This window comes from Cetorhinus maximus, chromosome 10 (genome assembly GCF_964194155.1).
Source record: "Cetorhinus maximus chromosome 10, sCetMax3.hap1.1, whole genome shotgun sequence".
NCBI classification, from domain to species: Eukaryota; Metazoa; Chordata; class Chondrichthyes; order Lamniformes; family Cetorhinidae; genus Cetorhinus; species Cetorhinus maximus.
Genome location: NC_135888.1, coordinates 131,693,303 through 131,710,901, shown reverse-complemented (window position 1 = coordinate 131,710,901; position 17,599 = coordinate 131,693,303). Strand labels below are relative to the sequence as shown.

General features: G+C 45.5%; 1 protein-coding gene across 2 annotated transcripts in view; it reads left to right on the top strand.

The window, feature by feature from the left end:
• The window catches only part of LOC144686030 (calcium/calmodulin-dependent protein kinase type II subunit alpha), a 226,952-nt gene that overhangs the window by 164,601 nt on the left and 44,752 nt on the right, over window positions 1-17,599 (top strand). For both annotated transcript variants that reach the window (XM_078551175.1, XM_078551176.1), the window contains 2 exons: window positions 3,710-3,775; window positions 9,063-9,135. In XM_078551175.1, coding sequence (XP_078407301.1) covers window positions 3,710-3,775; window positions 9,063-9,135 — 139 coding nt within the window. The remainder of the gene's footprint in view (window positions 1-3,709; window positions 3,776-9,062; window positions 9,136-17,599) is intronic.

Below are 17,599 nucleotides of genomic sequence, written 5' to 3'. Positions count from 1 at the left end.
GGTACATACTTCTGGGCCTAGGATCCTTTTCGCAGTTTGTTGCTTGGGATCCATTGAAAGCCAATCACCTGCTGAGCTGCTGATCCTCTCCCATTTCCACCTCTGTCCTGGCGCACGCTAATGAATTGAGTCACCTAAAAAGTGCTGAAGAGTGAGGTCCAGCACATGGAGGAGGAGAAGCTGGGCAGCTTTTCATACCTTTGGCTTATACACAAGCCAGGTGACATCCCCCCCACCCCCCACCATCATAGGTGAAACCTGGGGATTAATCACAGGTAGTAACATTTACTGACATAGGAACAGGAGGAGGCCATTCAGTCCCTTGAACCTGTTCACCATTCAGTTATTGAACCGTAGAATCATAGCATGGTTATGGCACAGAAAGAGGCCATACAGCCCATTGTATCCATGCCAGCTGTCTGTAACGGTTATGCAGTTAGTCCAATTCTCTTGCCATTCCTTAATCCTTGCATTTTTTTTTCCTCTTTGGATAATTATCCAAGTTCCTTTTGAAAGCCACAAATGAATCTTCCTCCATCATCCCCTCAGGCAGTGCGTTTCAGATCCTAACCAGTCACTGCGTAAAAAAGTTGTCCCTCATGTCGCTGTTGCTTCTTTTGCCAATTACTTTAAATCGGTGTCCTCTGGTTCTCGATCCTTCAACGCAGTGGGAACGGTTTCCCTGTGCAGAGATGTTGGCATTGTGGTAATGTCACTGGGCTAATGCTCTGGGGAATAAGGGTTCAAATCTCACCATGGCAGCTGGTGGGACTTAAATTCAATTAATAAATCTGGAATTTGAAAAGCTAGTCCCAGTAATGGTGATCATGAAACCATTGTTGTAAAAACCCATCTAGTCCATTAATGCCCTTTAGGAAAGGGAATCTGCTGGCCTACATGTGACTCCAGACCCACAGCCAAATGTGGCTGACTCTAAAATGGACAAGCCACTCAGTTCAAGGGCAATTAGGGATGGGCAACAAATGCTGGCCTTGCCAACGATGCCCACATCCCATGAAGGAATAAACTCTGTCCAGACCACTTGCGATTTTGCACACTTCTGACACACCACTTCCCAACATTCTTGTCCCCAAGGAAAACAGCCCCAGGTTCACCGACCTACAACTTGGCAGATGGAATATAATATGGGAAAATGTGAGGTTATGCATTTTGGCGGGAAGAATAGAGGAGCTGGATATGGAAAAAGGCTGAAGAAAGCTGCAGCACAGGGGAATCTGGGGGTCCTCGTGCATGAATCCCAAAAAGCTAGTATACAAGTTCAGCAGGTAATAGGGAAGGCAAATGGAATGTTGGCCTTTGTTTCAAAGGGAATGGAGTACAAAAATAGGGAAATCTTGCTAAAACTATACAAGGCACTAGTCTCCTTATCTAAGGAAGGATGCATTGGCATTGAAGGCAATCCAGAGAAGGTTCACTCGGTTGATCCCAGTTATGGAGGGATTTTCTTATGAGGAGAGGTTAGGTAGATTGGGCCTGTACTCATTGGAGTTTAGAAGGATGAGAGGTGACCTTATTGTAAGATGTAAGATTCTTAGGGGGCTTGACAGGATGGATGCTGAGAGGTTGTTTCCCCCTGTGGGAAAGTCTAGGACCAGAAGGCATAATCTCAGAGTAAGGGGCTACCCATTTAAGACAGAGATGAGGAGGAATTTCTTCTCTCAGAGGGTAGTGAGTATGTGGAACTCTTTACAACAGAGGGCTAAGGGGACTGGGTTGTTAAGTATATTTAAGGCTGAGATAGACAGATTTTTAATCAGTAAGGGAATCAAATGTTATGGGGATAAAGTGGGAAAGTGGAGTTGAGGATTATCAGATCAGCCACGATCTCATTGAATGGCGGAGCAGACTCAATGGGCCGAATGGCCTACATCTGCTCCTACATCTTATGGCCTACCCCTGTAATTGAGGTCTCGCATCCCCGGAACCGTTCTTGTAAATCTTTACTGCACTCTTCCAATGTCTTCAATTCCTTCCTGAAATGTGGTGCCCGGAACTGGACGCAATATTCTCGTTGAGGCCAAAGCAAGTGATTTATAAGCGTTCGCTTCCTTGCTTTTCTGTACTGTGCTTCTAATATAAAGCCCAAGATCCTGTGGGTCTTATTAACCAACTTATCAACCTGCCCTGCCATCTTCAATGGGTGCACAGATACCCCCAGATCATATTACCTGCCTTGGCTTCATTAACCCTGATACACTTCCCAACAAAAATCTGTCCATAACAGTCTTGAAAACTTTCTACTGACCTCCCAGCATCAGCCTTTTGGGGAGGGAGTTCCAGATTTCCACTATCCCTTGTGTGAAGAAGTGTTTCTTGTCACCACCCCTGAATGACCCGGCTCTCATTTTTAGATTAATTTTTAGCCCCTCTTTTTCTGGACTTCACCCACCAGAGAACACGGTTTCTCCATATCTGCGCACTCATCCTTTCATTATTTCAAACCCTTCAATTAGATCACTCCTCAATCTTCCAAGCTGAACTCTAACACACACAGTTGTTAGGGTCTAGTCCTATCATTTAACTCTGTCACAGTAAATTAGATAACTTAAACCGAGTCCCTTTCACCTATCACCTCTGTGCCCACTGAACGACATTGGTTCTAGTCCAACAATACCTCATTTTAAAACCCTCACTCTTGTTTTCCAATCCCTCCGTATCCTCACCACTCCCAGGCCAGAATTTTATGGCCCCTCCCAGCCAGCGGAATATTACGGCCCTGCCGAACTGAATGGAGACTTAAATGGCTGGCCACATCCATGGGTGGGGGTGGGGGGGGGGGGAAGGAAAGAGAGAAAGACACGCTGCGGCGAGGCTGTAAAATCCTGGCCCCTATCTCTCTAACCTCTTCCAGCCCTACAGCCCTCCAAGATCTCTTGTACTCCTCGATTTCCTGCCTCTTGCACATTCCTGATTTTAATCACTCCACCATTGGGTTCTAAGCTTTAAGCTGCCTGGATCCTAAACTCTAGAATCTTCTCCCTAAACCTCTCCACCACCCTAACTCTCACTCGTCCTTTAAGAGACTCCTTAAAGTTTACCTCTTTGACCAAGTTACCTCCTTACGTGGCTCAGTGTCAAATTTAGTGAATCCCATGAAGCTCCTTGGAGCGCTTTACGATGTTAAAGATGCTACGGAAATGCAAGCTGTTATTACTCTTGGGGAGGATTCGAAGTATAAATCCAATAGGGAATTCAGGAGAAACCAGAGAGCAGTGGGAACGCAGAACTTGCTAGCGCAGGGAATAATTGGGTGAATAGCATAGATATATTTAAGGGGAAGCTAGATAAACACAGGAGGGAGAAGAGAATAGGCTAGGTTGCTGGGGTTAAATGAAGAAGGTTAGGAGGGTTCCGTCCAGAGCAGAAACAATCGGGCGGAATTTTGCACAGGACCGGAAAATCCTGCCGACAGTGGAGGTGGGGGGCCTCCCCAATGATTGGCAGGATTTCCCAATCCGCTGTAGCCAATGGGCTTTCGAACGGCTCGGCCGCATTTTCTGGCCCCGCCCCTGCTTCGACAGGGCCGAAATTTCCACCCCATCAGCATGAACCGGTTGTTTGGGGGGGGCGGGGGGGAGGGAAATTGGCCTGTTGCTGTGCGGTAAATACTTTGTCATGGTGCAATACTTCTTTGAGTTGTGCATTCTAGATACGTGATTCATGAATCCACCTTTGCCTGTTTTCACAGAATAACCGGTGGGGAGCTGTTCGAGGACATTGTGGCTCGTGAATATTACAGCGAGGCTGATGCCAGGTAGGTGCATCAGTTCGCAAGCTGCCCACTCTTCCCCAATTATTTACCGTTGCCCCGTGCTTTCTCCAACGCAGCTCACCCCTGGACATGTCTCGGGTGGTGCAGGTGACACTGCCCAGTTTCATGGAGCGCCCATCTCTTGCGGGGGTGGGGGGGGCGGAGGTGGGGTTGTCAGGATGGGTGTGGGGTTGGCAGATCAAGTTGGTTTCTTGGGTGATTCATCACACTAAATGAAGTGTATCTGGGACAAGTATGACACCTGCCTCCAATTGGCAGCAGTGACTGAGGAACAGAGCAGGCTTGCTGGTTCTGAAGTAATAACATTTGAGCCAGAAACAGAAGTCAGTCATTCAACCACGCAAGCTCTATTCCAAAATGTATAGAATCATCGAATCTTATAGCACGAGTCTCTTCTCCTTCTCAGGCAGTCCCTTGGGATGGAGGGGGACTCGCTTCCACTCTGGTTCCATGGGTTCTGAAATGGCTGATAAGTTCCAATGCACCATCTTCAGTCTCAGCCAGGTGGTGCTGGAAGGGTTGGGTAGACGGGTTGGTCAGAGGTTTGTGTGCTCTCTGATGCCTTGACATCGCCTCTGCATGTTCCCGACAAAGTCTCTCAATGTGTTCCATGCCGTCCCAAATGAGCTTTCTCCATTTTGATCGGTCACAAACCAGGGTCTCCTGGGAGTTGATAGGCATGTTTGATGTCTTCAGAGATGCTTTGGGAACATCCCTAAAGCGTTTCCGCTGTCCTCCTGGAGTAGCCCACCCTGCCTATGTCGTCTCTTTGGAAAAGCTATCCGATTCGTCCCACTCACTCTACACCCTCCCCATGGCCCTGAAATATTTTCCTGTTCAAGTATTTATCCAGTTTTCGTTTGAAAGCTACTGTTAAACCTGCTTCCACCACCCCTTCAGGCCATGCATTCCTGGTCATACCAATTCACTGTCCTCTGGTCACCTTAAATCTTCTTAAATTGGTCTCTTCTGATTACAGACCCTTCTACAAATGGAAACAGTTTCCCCCTCATTTACTCTAGGACAACCATCATGAACACCTCTCTCAAATCTTTCCTTAACCTTCTATGCTCTAAGGAGAACATCTCTCTAACTGCATTTGTTCGAGGTTACCTGTATCTTTGACTGAAAACTCCCACTGATTCCCTTCCCTCTTTATGGACGCTGACTGGAGGATAGGAGCTATACTGACTTTCCTTTGCAAAATATCAGCCTGAGGATCCTGGAAGGCACCATTCAGTCTTCCCCAACCTTGATTCTCTCTCAAAGCTCAAGCATAGGCATATTCACTTATACAACGATGGTCACCTGTTCACACCGCCCACAGTGTTCCCTGGGAGACCAATCTCCTCTACCCCAGTGGGGGAGGAGGCAGGAATATCAGGCAAACCACATTTCTGTGGGATAGATTACATCATGGCCTCATTATGTCAAGTCAACAGCTCTGTAATTTGTAATAAATGGATCCCAAGCCAGATGAAGTATGAAACTAGACACAAATTCTTTTCTTAATAGTTCCTTTAGTTACAGAATGCAACATTACACATGTCTGCCTCCTATCTTCTAATCCAGTGTCCCAGCACTGTCCCTCTTTATATGCCCTTTTAAAACCAATGAAATAAAAAAAAGTAACTAATAAACAAATTAACAGCCCCTTAAACGGGCACTGTAATAAAAAGACAAAACTATAAAGGAAGCTTATTTAACTTATTTAAAAGCATCAGGAATACATTTAGACTGAGTTGGCAACCCGACTTGCTGTCCTGATAGCAAACTCCAAGGGTTCGGGATGCTAGATGCCTCCAGCACCCTTTCACTGGGCTAATGGGGAGAGAAGACCGGCTTAGAATCATCGAATGAAACAGCACAGGATGAGGCCATTCGGCCCATTGTGCCTTTGCCAGTCTTTGAAAGTGCTATCCAATGAATTCTACTCCTCCCTTCCCTGCTCTTTGACCATGTCCTGAAAACCTTTTCACCCTTTAAGTTTTGATCCAATTCCATTTTGGACGACACTATTGAATCAAGTTCTGCTCTTTCAGGCAGTGCCGACCGGATCGGAACTACTCGCTGAATAAATGTTTCATTCCCATGTCACGTCTGATCTTTCTGCCAATCGCCTTTAATCGGTGTCCTCTGCTTACCAAGCCTCCTATCCCTGGAAACTGTTTCTCCCTATTTACCCAGCATTTTAAATCAATTAAAAAAAATCTGGAATTAAAAGTCTGATGATGACCATGAAACCATTGCCAGTTGCTGTAAAAACCCATTTGGTTCACTCATGTCCTTTAGGAGACATGGAGAGGAGGTAAGTAGATTTCTGAAACATCGAGGAGTTGAGGGCTATGAGGAGCTGGCACGAAAGAGGAGTTGAGGCCTGGGGAAGATCAGCCATGATCTTATTGAATGGCAGGGCAGGCTTGAGGGGCCAAATGGCCTACACCTGCTCCTAGTTCTTATGAAATCTACCGTCCTGACCTGGTCTGGCCTATATGTGACTCCAGTCCCACAGCAATGTGATTGACTCTTAAATGCCATCTGAACAAGGGCAATTATGGGTGGGCAATAAATGCTGGCCTAGCCAGCAATGCCCACATCCCATGAACGAATGAAATAAAAAACCCCATCAAAACCCTGAATGATTTTGAAGGTCTCTACTTTATTTCCTTTCAACCCTCTCAGCCCCTAGGAGAAAAAACCAGCTTCTCTAGGCCCTCCACACTGATCCCTCAGCCCATTTCTAGTCAGTCATTTCTGAACCCTCTCCAAGGCTTTGAAGAAGACACTCTTCCCAAAGTGTGGTGCCCAGAATTGAACACAGTACACCAGCTGATACCTAACCAGTGTTTTGCTATCAAGAGAGTGAGGAGAGTGGGCCTGTATTCTCTAGAGTTTAGAAGTGATCTCATTGAAGCATACAGAATCCTTACAATGCTAGACAGGGTGGACACAAGAAGGCTGGGGCCGGGGGGTGAGGTTCCCGGAGTCAAGGGACACCATTTCTGAATAAGAGGCAGGACATTTACAACTGAGAATGAGGAAGAATTTCTTCACTCAGAGGGTGGTGAATCTTTGGAATTCTCTACCCCAGAGGGCTATGGAAGCTCAGTCATTGAGCATGTTCGAGACGGCAATCGATAGATTTCTAGATATTAAAGATGTCAAGGGATTTGGGGATCTTGCGGGAAAATGGTGTCGAGATAGAGGATCAGCCATGATCTAGTTGAATGGTGGAGCAGACTCAAGGGGCCGAATGGCCTCCTGCTGCTCCTTTGTTCATAATTGTAAATGAATACATTAAGCAGCGCTCAAAGTAGATTTTTTTTATTCCTTCCCTTCACGGGATGTGGGCGTCACGGGCAAGACCAGCATTTATTGTCCATCCCCAATTGCCCTTGGCCAGGTGATGGTGAGCCTGCTTCTCGAGCCACTACAGTCCATCTGGCGTAGGTCCACCCACAGTGCTGTTAGGAATGGACTTCTAGGATTTTGACCCAGCGACAGTGAAGGAACGGCAATATAGTTCCAAGCCACAGTGGTGTGTGATTTGGAGGGAAACTTGCAGGTTGTGGCGTTCCCTTGCATCTACTGCTCTTGTCCTTCGAGTTGGTGGAAGGTGCTGTTGAAGGTGCCTTGGTGAGTTGCTGTAGTGCATCGTGTAGATGGTACAAAATAAGCTGACAGGTGGGAGCAATTTTAAATGAATGTAATACCTGTTTCTATTGTTTACCATATTAGGATGGTCCTATTATTCCTCAGCCTCTCCCCACACCCCTCCTTCCCCCTTGGTTATATAATTCTGCCCATTGGCCAAACCTTGTTACTCCTGCAAGATACAAAATCTGATATTCAGGCAAGAGTCATTGATCAATAGTATAGGTTCTTGCCTTGAAGGGATGACTGCTGCTTTAAAACACTGGTTACCCCTCAGCCGGAGTATTGTGTTCAGTTCTGGGCACCATGCTGTAGGAAGGATAAGGCTTTGAGAGGGTGCAGAGGAGATTTACCAGAATTGTACCAGGAAAGAGGAACTACAGTTATATAGAGAGGTGGGGTCCTCCTTTGACTAAAGAAAGGGGTAACAGTGGCGTAGTGGTAATGTCACTGGACAAGCACTTCACAGGCCTGGGTTAATGCTCTAGGGGCCTGGGTTCAAATCCTCACCATGGTAGCTGGTGGAATTTTATTAAATTCCATTAATAAACCTGGAGCATCAAGCTAGTCTCAGTAATGGTGACTGTGACCATTGATTGTTCTAAAAAAAACCAAGTGGTTCACTATACCCTTTAAGGAAATTTGCCGTCCTTGCCTGGTCTGGCCTATCTGCAACTCTTAACTGCCCTTTGAAATGGCTGAGCAAGAACATCAGCTCAAGGGAAATTAGGGATTGGCAACAAATGCTGGCCTTGCCAGTGGCACCCACATCCCATGAACGAATAAAGAAAAAATAGAGGTGTTCAAAATCATAAATAACTTTGGTAGAGTAAACAAGAATAAATAGTTTCTAGTGACAGAAGGGTGGTTAACACAGATTTAAGATAGGCAGGAGAAGAGAGATGGAAACCTTTCTTTTATACAGTGAGATGTTCTGACCTGCCAGAAAGGGTGGTGGAAGCAGATTCAACCTTAATAATAATATAACCAATTTCTTTCAAAAGGGAATTGGATAAATTCTTGAAGGGAAAAGGTTGTGGGGCTTTGGGGAAAAAGCAGAGGAGGGGGATTATTGAATAACTCTACCAAAGAGCCAGCACAGGGACAATGGGCCAAATCCTAGGGGAGGTGGTGGCACAGTGGTATTGCCACCGGGCTAGTCCACTCAAAACCCCAGGTAATGCTCTAGGGACCTGGGTTCAAATCCCAACACACAGATGGTGAAGTTTGAGTTCAATATATAAAAAAAAATCTGGAATTCAAAGTCTGATGATGACCACAAAACCATTGTTGATTGTCAGGGGAAAAACCCGTCTGGTTCACTAATGTCCTTTAGGGAAGGAAATCTGCCATCCTTACCCAGTTTGGCCTACATGTGACTCCAGACCCACAGTAATGTGGTTGACTCTTAAATGCCCTCTGAACAAGGGCAATTAGGGATGGGTAATAAATGCTGTTCTAGCCATGAACACATCCCAAGAACAAATTTTTAAAAATCATAGTTTCTGCTGTAAGACTCTATGATAGTACAGACTGATTCTCAGCCAGTTTGTCATGCTATGTACAAGGTCTAGTAATGAATCATTTTTCTCCCCCTTGGATTTTTTTTTCACAGTCACTGCATTCAACAGATCCTGGAAGCTGTTCTACATTGTCACCAGATGGGAATTGTACATCGAGACCTCAAGGTGAGTCACACCAACACTTTGGTCATTGAGCAGGAATGCCCATAGTCTTCCAGCTCGTTCACACAGACTGGTACTGTCAAAGCCTTGGAGCGGATACAGGGGAGATTTACCAGTAACGGTGCTAGAGATGGGGGACTTCAGTTATGCGGGGATTGTTCTCCACCTGCCTCGGGTGGGTGTATAAGATCCAGCTGCACTATTTTGGAGGAAGAACAGAGGGGAGTTCTCCCCACTGACCACTATTTATCCCTCAACCAAACAGCACTTAAAACAGATTATCTGGCCATTCTCACAATCCCCTTTTATGGGAGCACACTGTGCACAATTTGGCTGTCATGTTTCCAACATTGCAACAGATCTCCAGAGGTAGTGAACTCGAGATTTTATGGAGATGTTCACAATCATTAGTGGATTTTGATAGGAAAAACAAGATGCAATTGTTTCCATTGTGGGGTGGAGGGGTGGTGGGTGGTCATGGGGCAGATAGCGGGTGTCAGTAACCAGAGGGCACAGATTTAGCATAGTTCACAAAGAGGCAGAAAGAGATGAAGAGAACTTTTTGACGGAGTCAGTTGTTGTGATCGCAAAGGGGTGGTAGAAGCATACAGTAACTTGCAAAGGGGAATTGGATAAATACTCGTAAAGTATAAATACAGGCCTATGGAGAAAGAACAGGAGAGTGGAACTAATTGAAAAACTCTTCCAAAGATCTGACCCACCTCTCACTATCTACCCTCCGTAAACTTGCAGTCATCCAAAACTCTGCTGCCCATGTACTAATTTGCACCATGTCCCGTGCACCCATCATCCCTGTGCTCACTGGCCTGCATTGGCTTTGAGTTAAGCAACACCTCGCTTTCAAAGTTCTCATTCTTGTTTTCAAATCCCTTCCTGGCCTCGCTCCCTCCCTATCTCTATAATGTCCTCCAGTCCCACAGCTCACCAAGAGCTCTGTGCCTCTTATGTATCCCTGATTTTAATCACTTCAGCTGCCAAGACCCTAAGCTCTAGAAGTCCTTCCCTACATCTCTCTGCCTCCGTATCTCTCTTTCTATTGTTAAGACATTCCTTAAAATCTACCTCTTTAACCAAATTTTCTGTCATCTGTCCTAATACCTTCTTATGTAGACAACTTATGGCACCTTTAACATGGGGGCAATGGTGGTGTAGTGGTAATGTCACTGGACTAGTAATCCAGAGACCCAGGCTATTTCCCTGGGGACATGGGTTCAAATCCCACCATAACAGCTGGTTTAAATTAATTAGTAATAAGTCTGGAATTAAAAGGTAGCCTCATTAATGGTGACCATGAAGATACCATTGATTGTTGTAAAAGCCCTCTGGTTCACAAATACCCACCTTGCTTTAAGGGAGGAAATCTGATGTTTTTACCCAGTCTGGTCTGGTCCACATGCAACTCCAGACCCATAGCATTGTGGTTGACTCTGAACTGTTCTCAAGAGATGGACAACAAATGCTGGCCTTGCCAATGATGCCCACATCCCATGAATGAATTTAAAAAAGTAAAACATCCCAAGATGCTTCACAGGAGCATAGCAAACAAAATTTGACACTGAGCCATCGAAAAATGTATTAAGTCAGCTTGATCAAAGAGCCTCTCGAAAGAGGTAATTAGCAGGGGGAGTATCCATGATGAATCCTGCTTGATACACACACTCCACACCTTCCCTGTTATAAACTGTCCTTCTGTCATAAACCCCCATCATAACCCATGCATGTTATACACGCTGCTTGATTTTTCACTCACGCCCCCTCTCTTTCTCTCTCTATTTAAAATTTCAAAACTAATGTTGTAATGTTTTTGTTGGGCAGAGGTATTATTAAGGGTTACCAAACGAGGGCAGTGGATGGAGTTAAGATACAGGTCAGCCATGATCTAATTGAATAGCCAAACAGGCTTGAGGGGCTGAATGGCCTCCTCCTGTTCCTATGTTCCTTCCCGTTGAAATTGAATTTCACCTCCCACTAAACCCACTACCAGCCTATAGGCTCCAGTGGAACTTTAACGGTTAACTTATAAGGAAGCTTTCAATTTCCATCCCACATTTCCTCTGCACTCTGGGTTAATTAGCTTCTGGATCTGTGGCGAGCTGCTGGTGTATGGGGGAGGTTGGCCATATGAGATTGCTATCTAATTTGCATACTCCCACTCTAAATCTGAATTAAAAAGCAGCACTAAGGTTTAAAGCTACAATCCCCAGACACTTTTCCTCCCTTGAGTCATGGGAAATTGATTTTGCTCGAGTTAACAACGGCAACTTGCATTAATGCGGCGCCTTTAACGTAGAAAAATGTCCCAAGTTGCTTCACAGGAGTGATTGTCAAACAAAATTTGTCACTCAGCCGCGTAGGAGGCAGTAGGACTGACCTACTTGAGTATCTTCAGTGTCTTTCAAATTGTATTTTGGATTTCTAACATTGTTCCTTTGTATTGAGGCGGGTGTTGGTCAAAGAGGTAAAGGTTTTAAGAAATCTATTAAAGAAGGAGAGGAAGGCAGAGAGGTTTGGAGAGAGGAGTCCAGAGTTTAGGATCCAGGCAGCTGGAGTCATGTCCACCAATGGTGGAGCGCTGAAAGTTGGGTTTGCACATGAGGCCAGAATTGAAGGAGCGCAAGATCCCAGAGGGTAAGGCACAGCGTCAATTTTCACATGTACGCTGATGATACCCAGTTCTACCTCACCACCACCTCTCTCGACTCCTCCACTGTTGCTAAACTACCAGGCTGCTTATCCGACATCCAGTACCAGGTGAGAAAACATCTCCTCCAATTAAATATTGGGAAGGCCAAAGGCATTTTTCTGGTCCCCGCTCCAAACTCTGTTCCCTGTCTACTAACTCTATCCCTTCCCCTAACAACAGTCTGAGGCTAGACCAGTCTGTTTGTAACCTTGGTATCATATTTGATCCCGATTCTGACCTTATATCCGTGCCATCACTAAGAACACCAATTTCCATCTCCTTAACATGGCCTGACTTCACCCCGTCTCACTTCGTCTGCTAGTGAAACCCTCATTCATGCCTTCATTACCTCTAGACTATTCCAATGCACTCCTGGTTGACCTCCCACATTCTACCCTTGGTAAAATTGAGATCATCCAAAACTCTGCTGCCCGCGCCTTAACTCACAGTGAATCCTATTTCCCTATCACCCCTGTACTCGGTGACCTACATTGGCACCCGGTGAAGCAACATCTTGGTTTTAAAATTCTCAGGCTATTTCAAAAGCCTGCAAGGCCTCGCCCCTCCCGATCTCTGTCATCTCCTCCAACCCCACAACCCTCCAAGATATCTGCACTCCTTTAACTCTGGCCTCTTGAGCATCCTCCACCATTGGTGGCCATGTCTTCAGCTGCCTAGGCCCCAAGCTCTCTCCATACACCTCTCAGCCTCTCTACCTCACTTTCCTCTTTTCAGACGGTTCTTAAAACCTGTATCTTTGACCAAGCTTTTGATCATCTGACCTAATATCTCCTCAGGTGGCTCGGTGTCACACTTCGTTTTATAATGCTCCTGTGAAGCACCTTGGGATGGTTCATTACCTTAAAGACGCTATATAAATGTAAACTGTTGTTGTTGTTGTTGGTTGAAGGGCCGGAGGAGGCTATTTCTAATCCTAGTTGGGGAGTTGTCTCACCTTTGGTTAAGATTGACAGTTCAAATCCCACTCCAGGACTGAAACACAAAGGAGTCCCCTCGTCCATCTGTTGTGGGTCCTGCAGCGTTTCGGGCACAAAGGGCTGGATCTTGTCGGAGGTTGGCAGTGGGGGGAGGGTCGAGAGTAGTTTGGTGGCCCCGACAATGGCCGGAAAGCCGGAGAAAATCCCTCCTCCGCCGGATTCGATGCCAATCTAGCAGCTAATGAACCAGCCTCGGGGCTCCCATTCCTTTAGGGGACAAGAGCCTACCACCAAGAACGGCCATCCAATCGGATGGCTGGCAGCTCTTCACTCCCAGCAAGGCTCACTGGGGCTCAGTGGCCACGGCCGGTACTGCGGCCAGCCAAGAGACCCAGCGATGGAGTGCAGCCTCGCCGCAAGGTAAGTAGGGTCAGGGCCTTGCCAGGGCCAGTCAGCCAGGCCCTGGTGACGGGGGAGTGGGGGTTCAGGGTCACTGGTGAGGGCAGGGGTGTGTGGTAAAATGCCAGTGGCGGCAGAAAGCGGTCCTTAATTGGCCAGTTAAGTGGCTAATTGACCGCTGGTGGTGGGGGGGGGGGGGGGGGTGCCCTCCACCTTCCCTGCCACTGGCAAGATGCCATCATGATGGTGAGAAGGCATCGGGACAAGACTCCACAACCCTGCCCCCGGTAACAACCCCCCCCCCTCAGTTTTCCACTCCCTCCCCTCCCCACCCTGCCTCCTCTCCCACTCCTGCAGGCCCCATAAAATTCAGCTCATGGGCAGTGGGTTACCTGCCTTTCGTACAATCTGCCCGGTTTTTCTCTTTAGAATGACTTAAACATTGTGTAGCCTTCGTACAACTGCCCACTTTCCGCCACAGTGAGAGATGAAAATCAGTTGTTGAGTAAATACGAAAACAAAATACTTCAGATGCTGGAAACCTGAAAAAAAAAGTGCTGGAAATATTCAACAGGTCAGGCAAAATCGGTGGAGAGAGAAAGAGAGTTAAAGTATCAGCTGGATAATCCTTCATCAAAATTGGGAGAAGTTAAGAGATGTAACAGGTTTTTAGTAAATACAGAGGCAGGGAAAGGGGTGAATGACGGAAAAGGATAAAGTAGAAGGTCTATGATAGGACCATAAGGCGTAGGAGCAGAAGTAGGCCATTCGGCCCATCAAGCCTGCTCCACTATTCAATGAGATCATGGCCGATCTGATAATCTTCAATTTCCACTTTCCCACCTTTTCCCCATAACCCTTGATTCCCTTACTGATTAAAAATCTGTCTATCTCAGCCTTGAATATACTTAACGACCCAGCCTCTACAGCCCTCTGTGGTAAAGAATTACCCCCTGAGAGAAGAAATTCCTCCTCATCTCTGTTTTAAATTGGTGCCCGCTTACTCTGAGATTAAGGTCCTAGACTCTCCCACAAGGGGAAACAATCTCTCAGTATCCACCCTGTCAAGCCCCCTAAGAATCTTATATGTTTCAATAAGATCGCCTCTCATTCTTCTAAACTCCAATGAGTACAGGCCCAACCTACTCAACCTCTCCTCATAAGAAAATCCCCCATACCCAGGATCAACCTAGTGAACCTTCTCTGGACTGCCTCCAATGCCAGTGTATGTTTCCTTAGATAAGTGGGCTAAAACTGTTCACAGTATTCTAGGTGTGGACTAACTAGTACCTTGTATAGTTTTAGCAAGACTTCCCTATTTTTATATTCCATTCCCTTTGAAATAAAGGTCAACTTTCCATTTGCCTTCCCTATTACCTGTTGAACATATATGTTAGCTTTTTGGGATTCATGCACGAGGACCCCCAAATCCCTCTGTGCTACAGCTTTCTGCAGTCTTTCTCCATTTAAATAATATTCAGCTCCTATTCTTCCTGCCAAAGTGCATAACCTCACATTTTCTCACATTATATTCCATCTGCCCAAGTTTTTGCCCACTCACTTAATCTGTCTCTCTCCCTTCGTAGACTCTGTGTCACCCTCAGCCCTTGCTTTCCCACATATTTTATGTCATCCGCAAACTTGGCCATAGTACATTCACTTCCCTCATCCAAGTCATTAATATATACTGTAAATAATTGTGGTCCCAGCACTGATCCCTGTGGCACTCCACTAGTTACAACGTCCCCTTTATCCCAACTCTGTTTTCCATTAGTTAGCCAATCCTCTATCCATGCTAATATACTGCCCCCAGCACCATGGGCATTTGTCTTATTAAGTAGCCTTATGTTCGGTATCTTATAAGAACATAAGAAATAGGAGCAGGAGTAGGCCATTCGGCCCATCAAGCCTGCCCCACCATTCAGTAAGATCATGGCTGATTTGACCCAGGCCTCAACTCTTCTTTTGCCAGCTCCTCATAGCCCTCAACTCCCTGATATTTCAAAAATCTATCTACCCCCTCTTTAAATATTTTCAATGATCTAGCCTCCACAATTCTCTGGGGTAGAGAATTCCAGACATTTACTATCCTCTGAGAAAAGAAATTCCTTCACATCTCAGTTTTAAATGAGTGTCCCCTTATTCTTCCTAGTTCGAGATTCCACCATTCTTGGAAACATCTTCTCAACATCTACCCTGTCTAGCCCCTTCAGAATCTTGTACGTTTCAATAAGATCACCCCTCATTCTTCTAAACTCTAATGAATAAAGGCCTAACCTGTTTAGCCATTCTTGATAAGTCAACCCCTTCATCCCTAGTGAATCTCTTTTGAACTGCCTCCAATGCCAGTATATCCTTTCTTAAATACGGGGACCAAAACTGTACACAGTACTCCAGGTGTGGCCTCACCAACTCCCTGTACAGTTGTAACAAGACTTCCCTACTTTTAAACTCCAACCCCTTAGCAATACAGGCCAAAATTCCATTTGCCTTCTTAATTACTTGCTGCACCTACATGCTAACTTTTTTGTGTTTCATGCACAAGAACACACAGATCCCTCTGTGCTGCACTTTTTTGGAGTCTCTCTCCATTTAAATAATAGTCTGCCTTTTGATTCTTCCTACCAAAATGCATGACCTCACACTTTCCTACATTAATCCCCATCTGCCAAGTTTTTGCCCACTCACTCAACCTGTCTACATCCCCTAGCAGATTCCTTATGCCCTCATCACAACATGCCCTCCCGCCTATTTTTGTATCGTCAACAAATATGGATACATTATACTCTGCCCCCCTGCTCCACGTCATTAATATAGATAGTTATAGATAGTTATCAAATGCCTTTTGGAAATCCAAATATATTACATATATTATTTCCCCTTTATCTATCCTGTTTGTTACCTCCTCAAAGAATTCTAATAAGTTTGTCAGGCATGATTTCCCCTTCATGAAGCCATGCTGACCCTGCTTGATTATGTTATGTATTTCTAAATGCTCTGCTATTACATCCTTTATAATAGACTCTAACATTTTCCCAATGACAGATGTTAAGCTAACTGGCCTATAGTTACCTGTTTTTTGTCTCCCTCCCTTTTTGAACAAGGGTGTTACATTGGCAGTTTTCCAATCCTCTGGGACTTTTCCACATTCTAAGGATTCTTGGAAGATTACTACCAGTGCATCCACTATCTCTGCAGCTACTTCCTTTAATATCCTAGGATGCAACCCATCAGGTCCAGGGGACATATCAGCCTTTAGTCCCATTAGTTTCCCTAATACTTTTTCTCTAGTGATAGTTATTGTATTTATTTCCTCCCCCGTCTCCCCCTAATAACATCCTTGTTTGGATGTGCAAAATTTCATAGCATTCTGAAGAAGGGGGAGGTGATGGCATAGTGGTATTGTCACTGGACTAGTATTACAGAGACCCCAGGGTAATGCTCTGAGGACCTGGGTTCGAATCCCATGGTGAAATTTGAATTCAATTAAAAAAAATCTGGAATTAAAAGTCTGATGATGACCATGAAACTATCATTGATTGTTGTTAAAAACCCATCTGGTTCACTAATGCCCTTCAGGGAGGGAAATCTGCCATCCTTACCTGGTCTGGCCTACATGTGACTCCAGACCCACAGCAATGTGGTTGACTCTTAACCACCCTATGAAATGGCCGAGCAAGCTGCTCAGTCCAAGGGCAACTAGGGCTGGGCAACAGAATGCTGGCTTCACCAGTTACACCCATATCCCATGAAAGAATAAAGGACAAATAAAACACCAGTAATTCTCTTTCACTTGGCATTAAAGGTTAAAATAACATCCTACTATAAAGGATGGTGGAAATCTGGACCTCTCTCTCCCAAAAAGCTGTTGGGGTCCAATGGAAAGTAGGATTTTTGTTCGACAAGCGAATTAAAGGTTATGGAACTATGGCGGGTAGATGGAGTTAAGACATGTAATGAAACAATGGGCAGCCTTTAAAGAGGAGATGGTGCAGGTACAGTCGAGGTTCATTCCTACAAGGGGGGGAAAGGTAGGACAGAGAAAGCCAGAGCTCTGTGGATGATGCGAGAGATAGGGAGCAAGATTAAGCAGAAAAAGAGTACATATGACAGAAGGCAGGTTGATAGTACAAGTGAGAACCAGGCTGAATATGGAAAGTTTAGAGGGCAAGTATAAAAAGAAGTAAGGGGGAAAGAGAAAGCATGAGAAGAGACTGGCAGCTCACATAAAGGGGAATCAAAATTTTTCTATAGGTATATAACCTGTAGCTGGATGGCAAGAGAAGAGGTGGAGTCGAGCAGGGACTAAATACATGAACGTGTGGAGGCAGAGGGCATGGGTGAGGTATTGCATGAGTACTTTGCATCCGTCTTTACCGAGGAAGACTTTGTTCGGGTACTGAATGGCCTAAACATTGATAAAGAG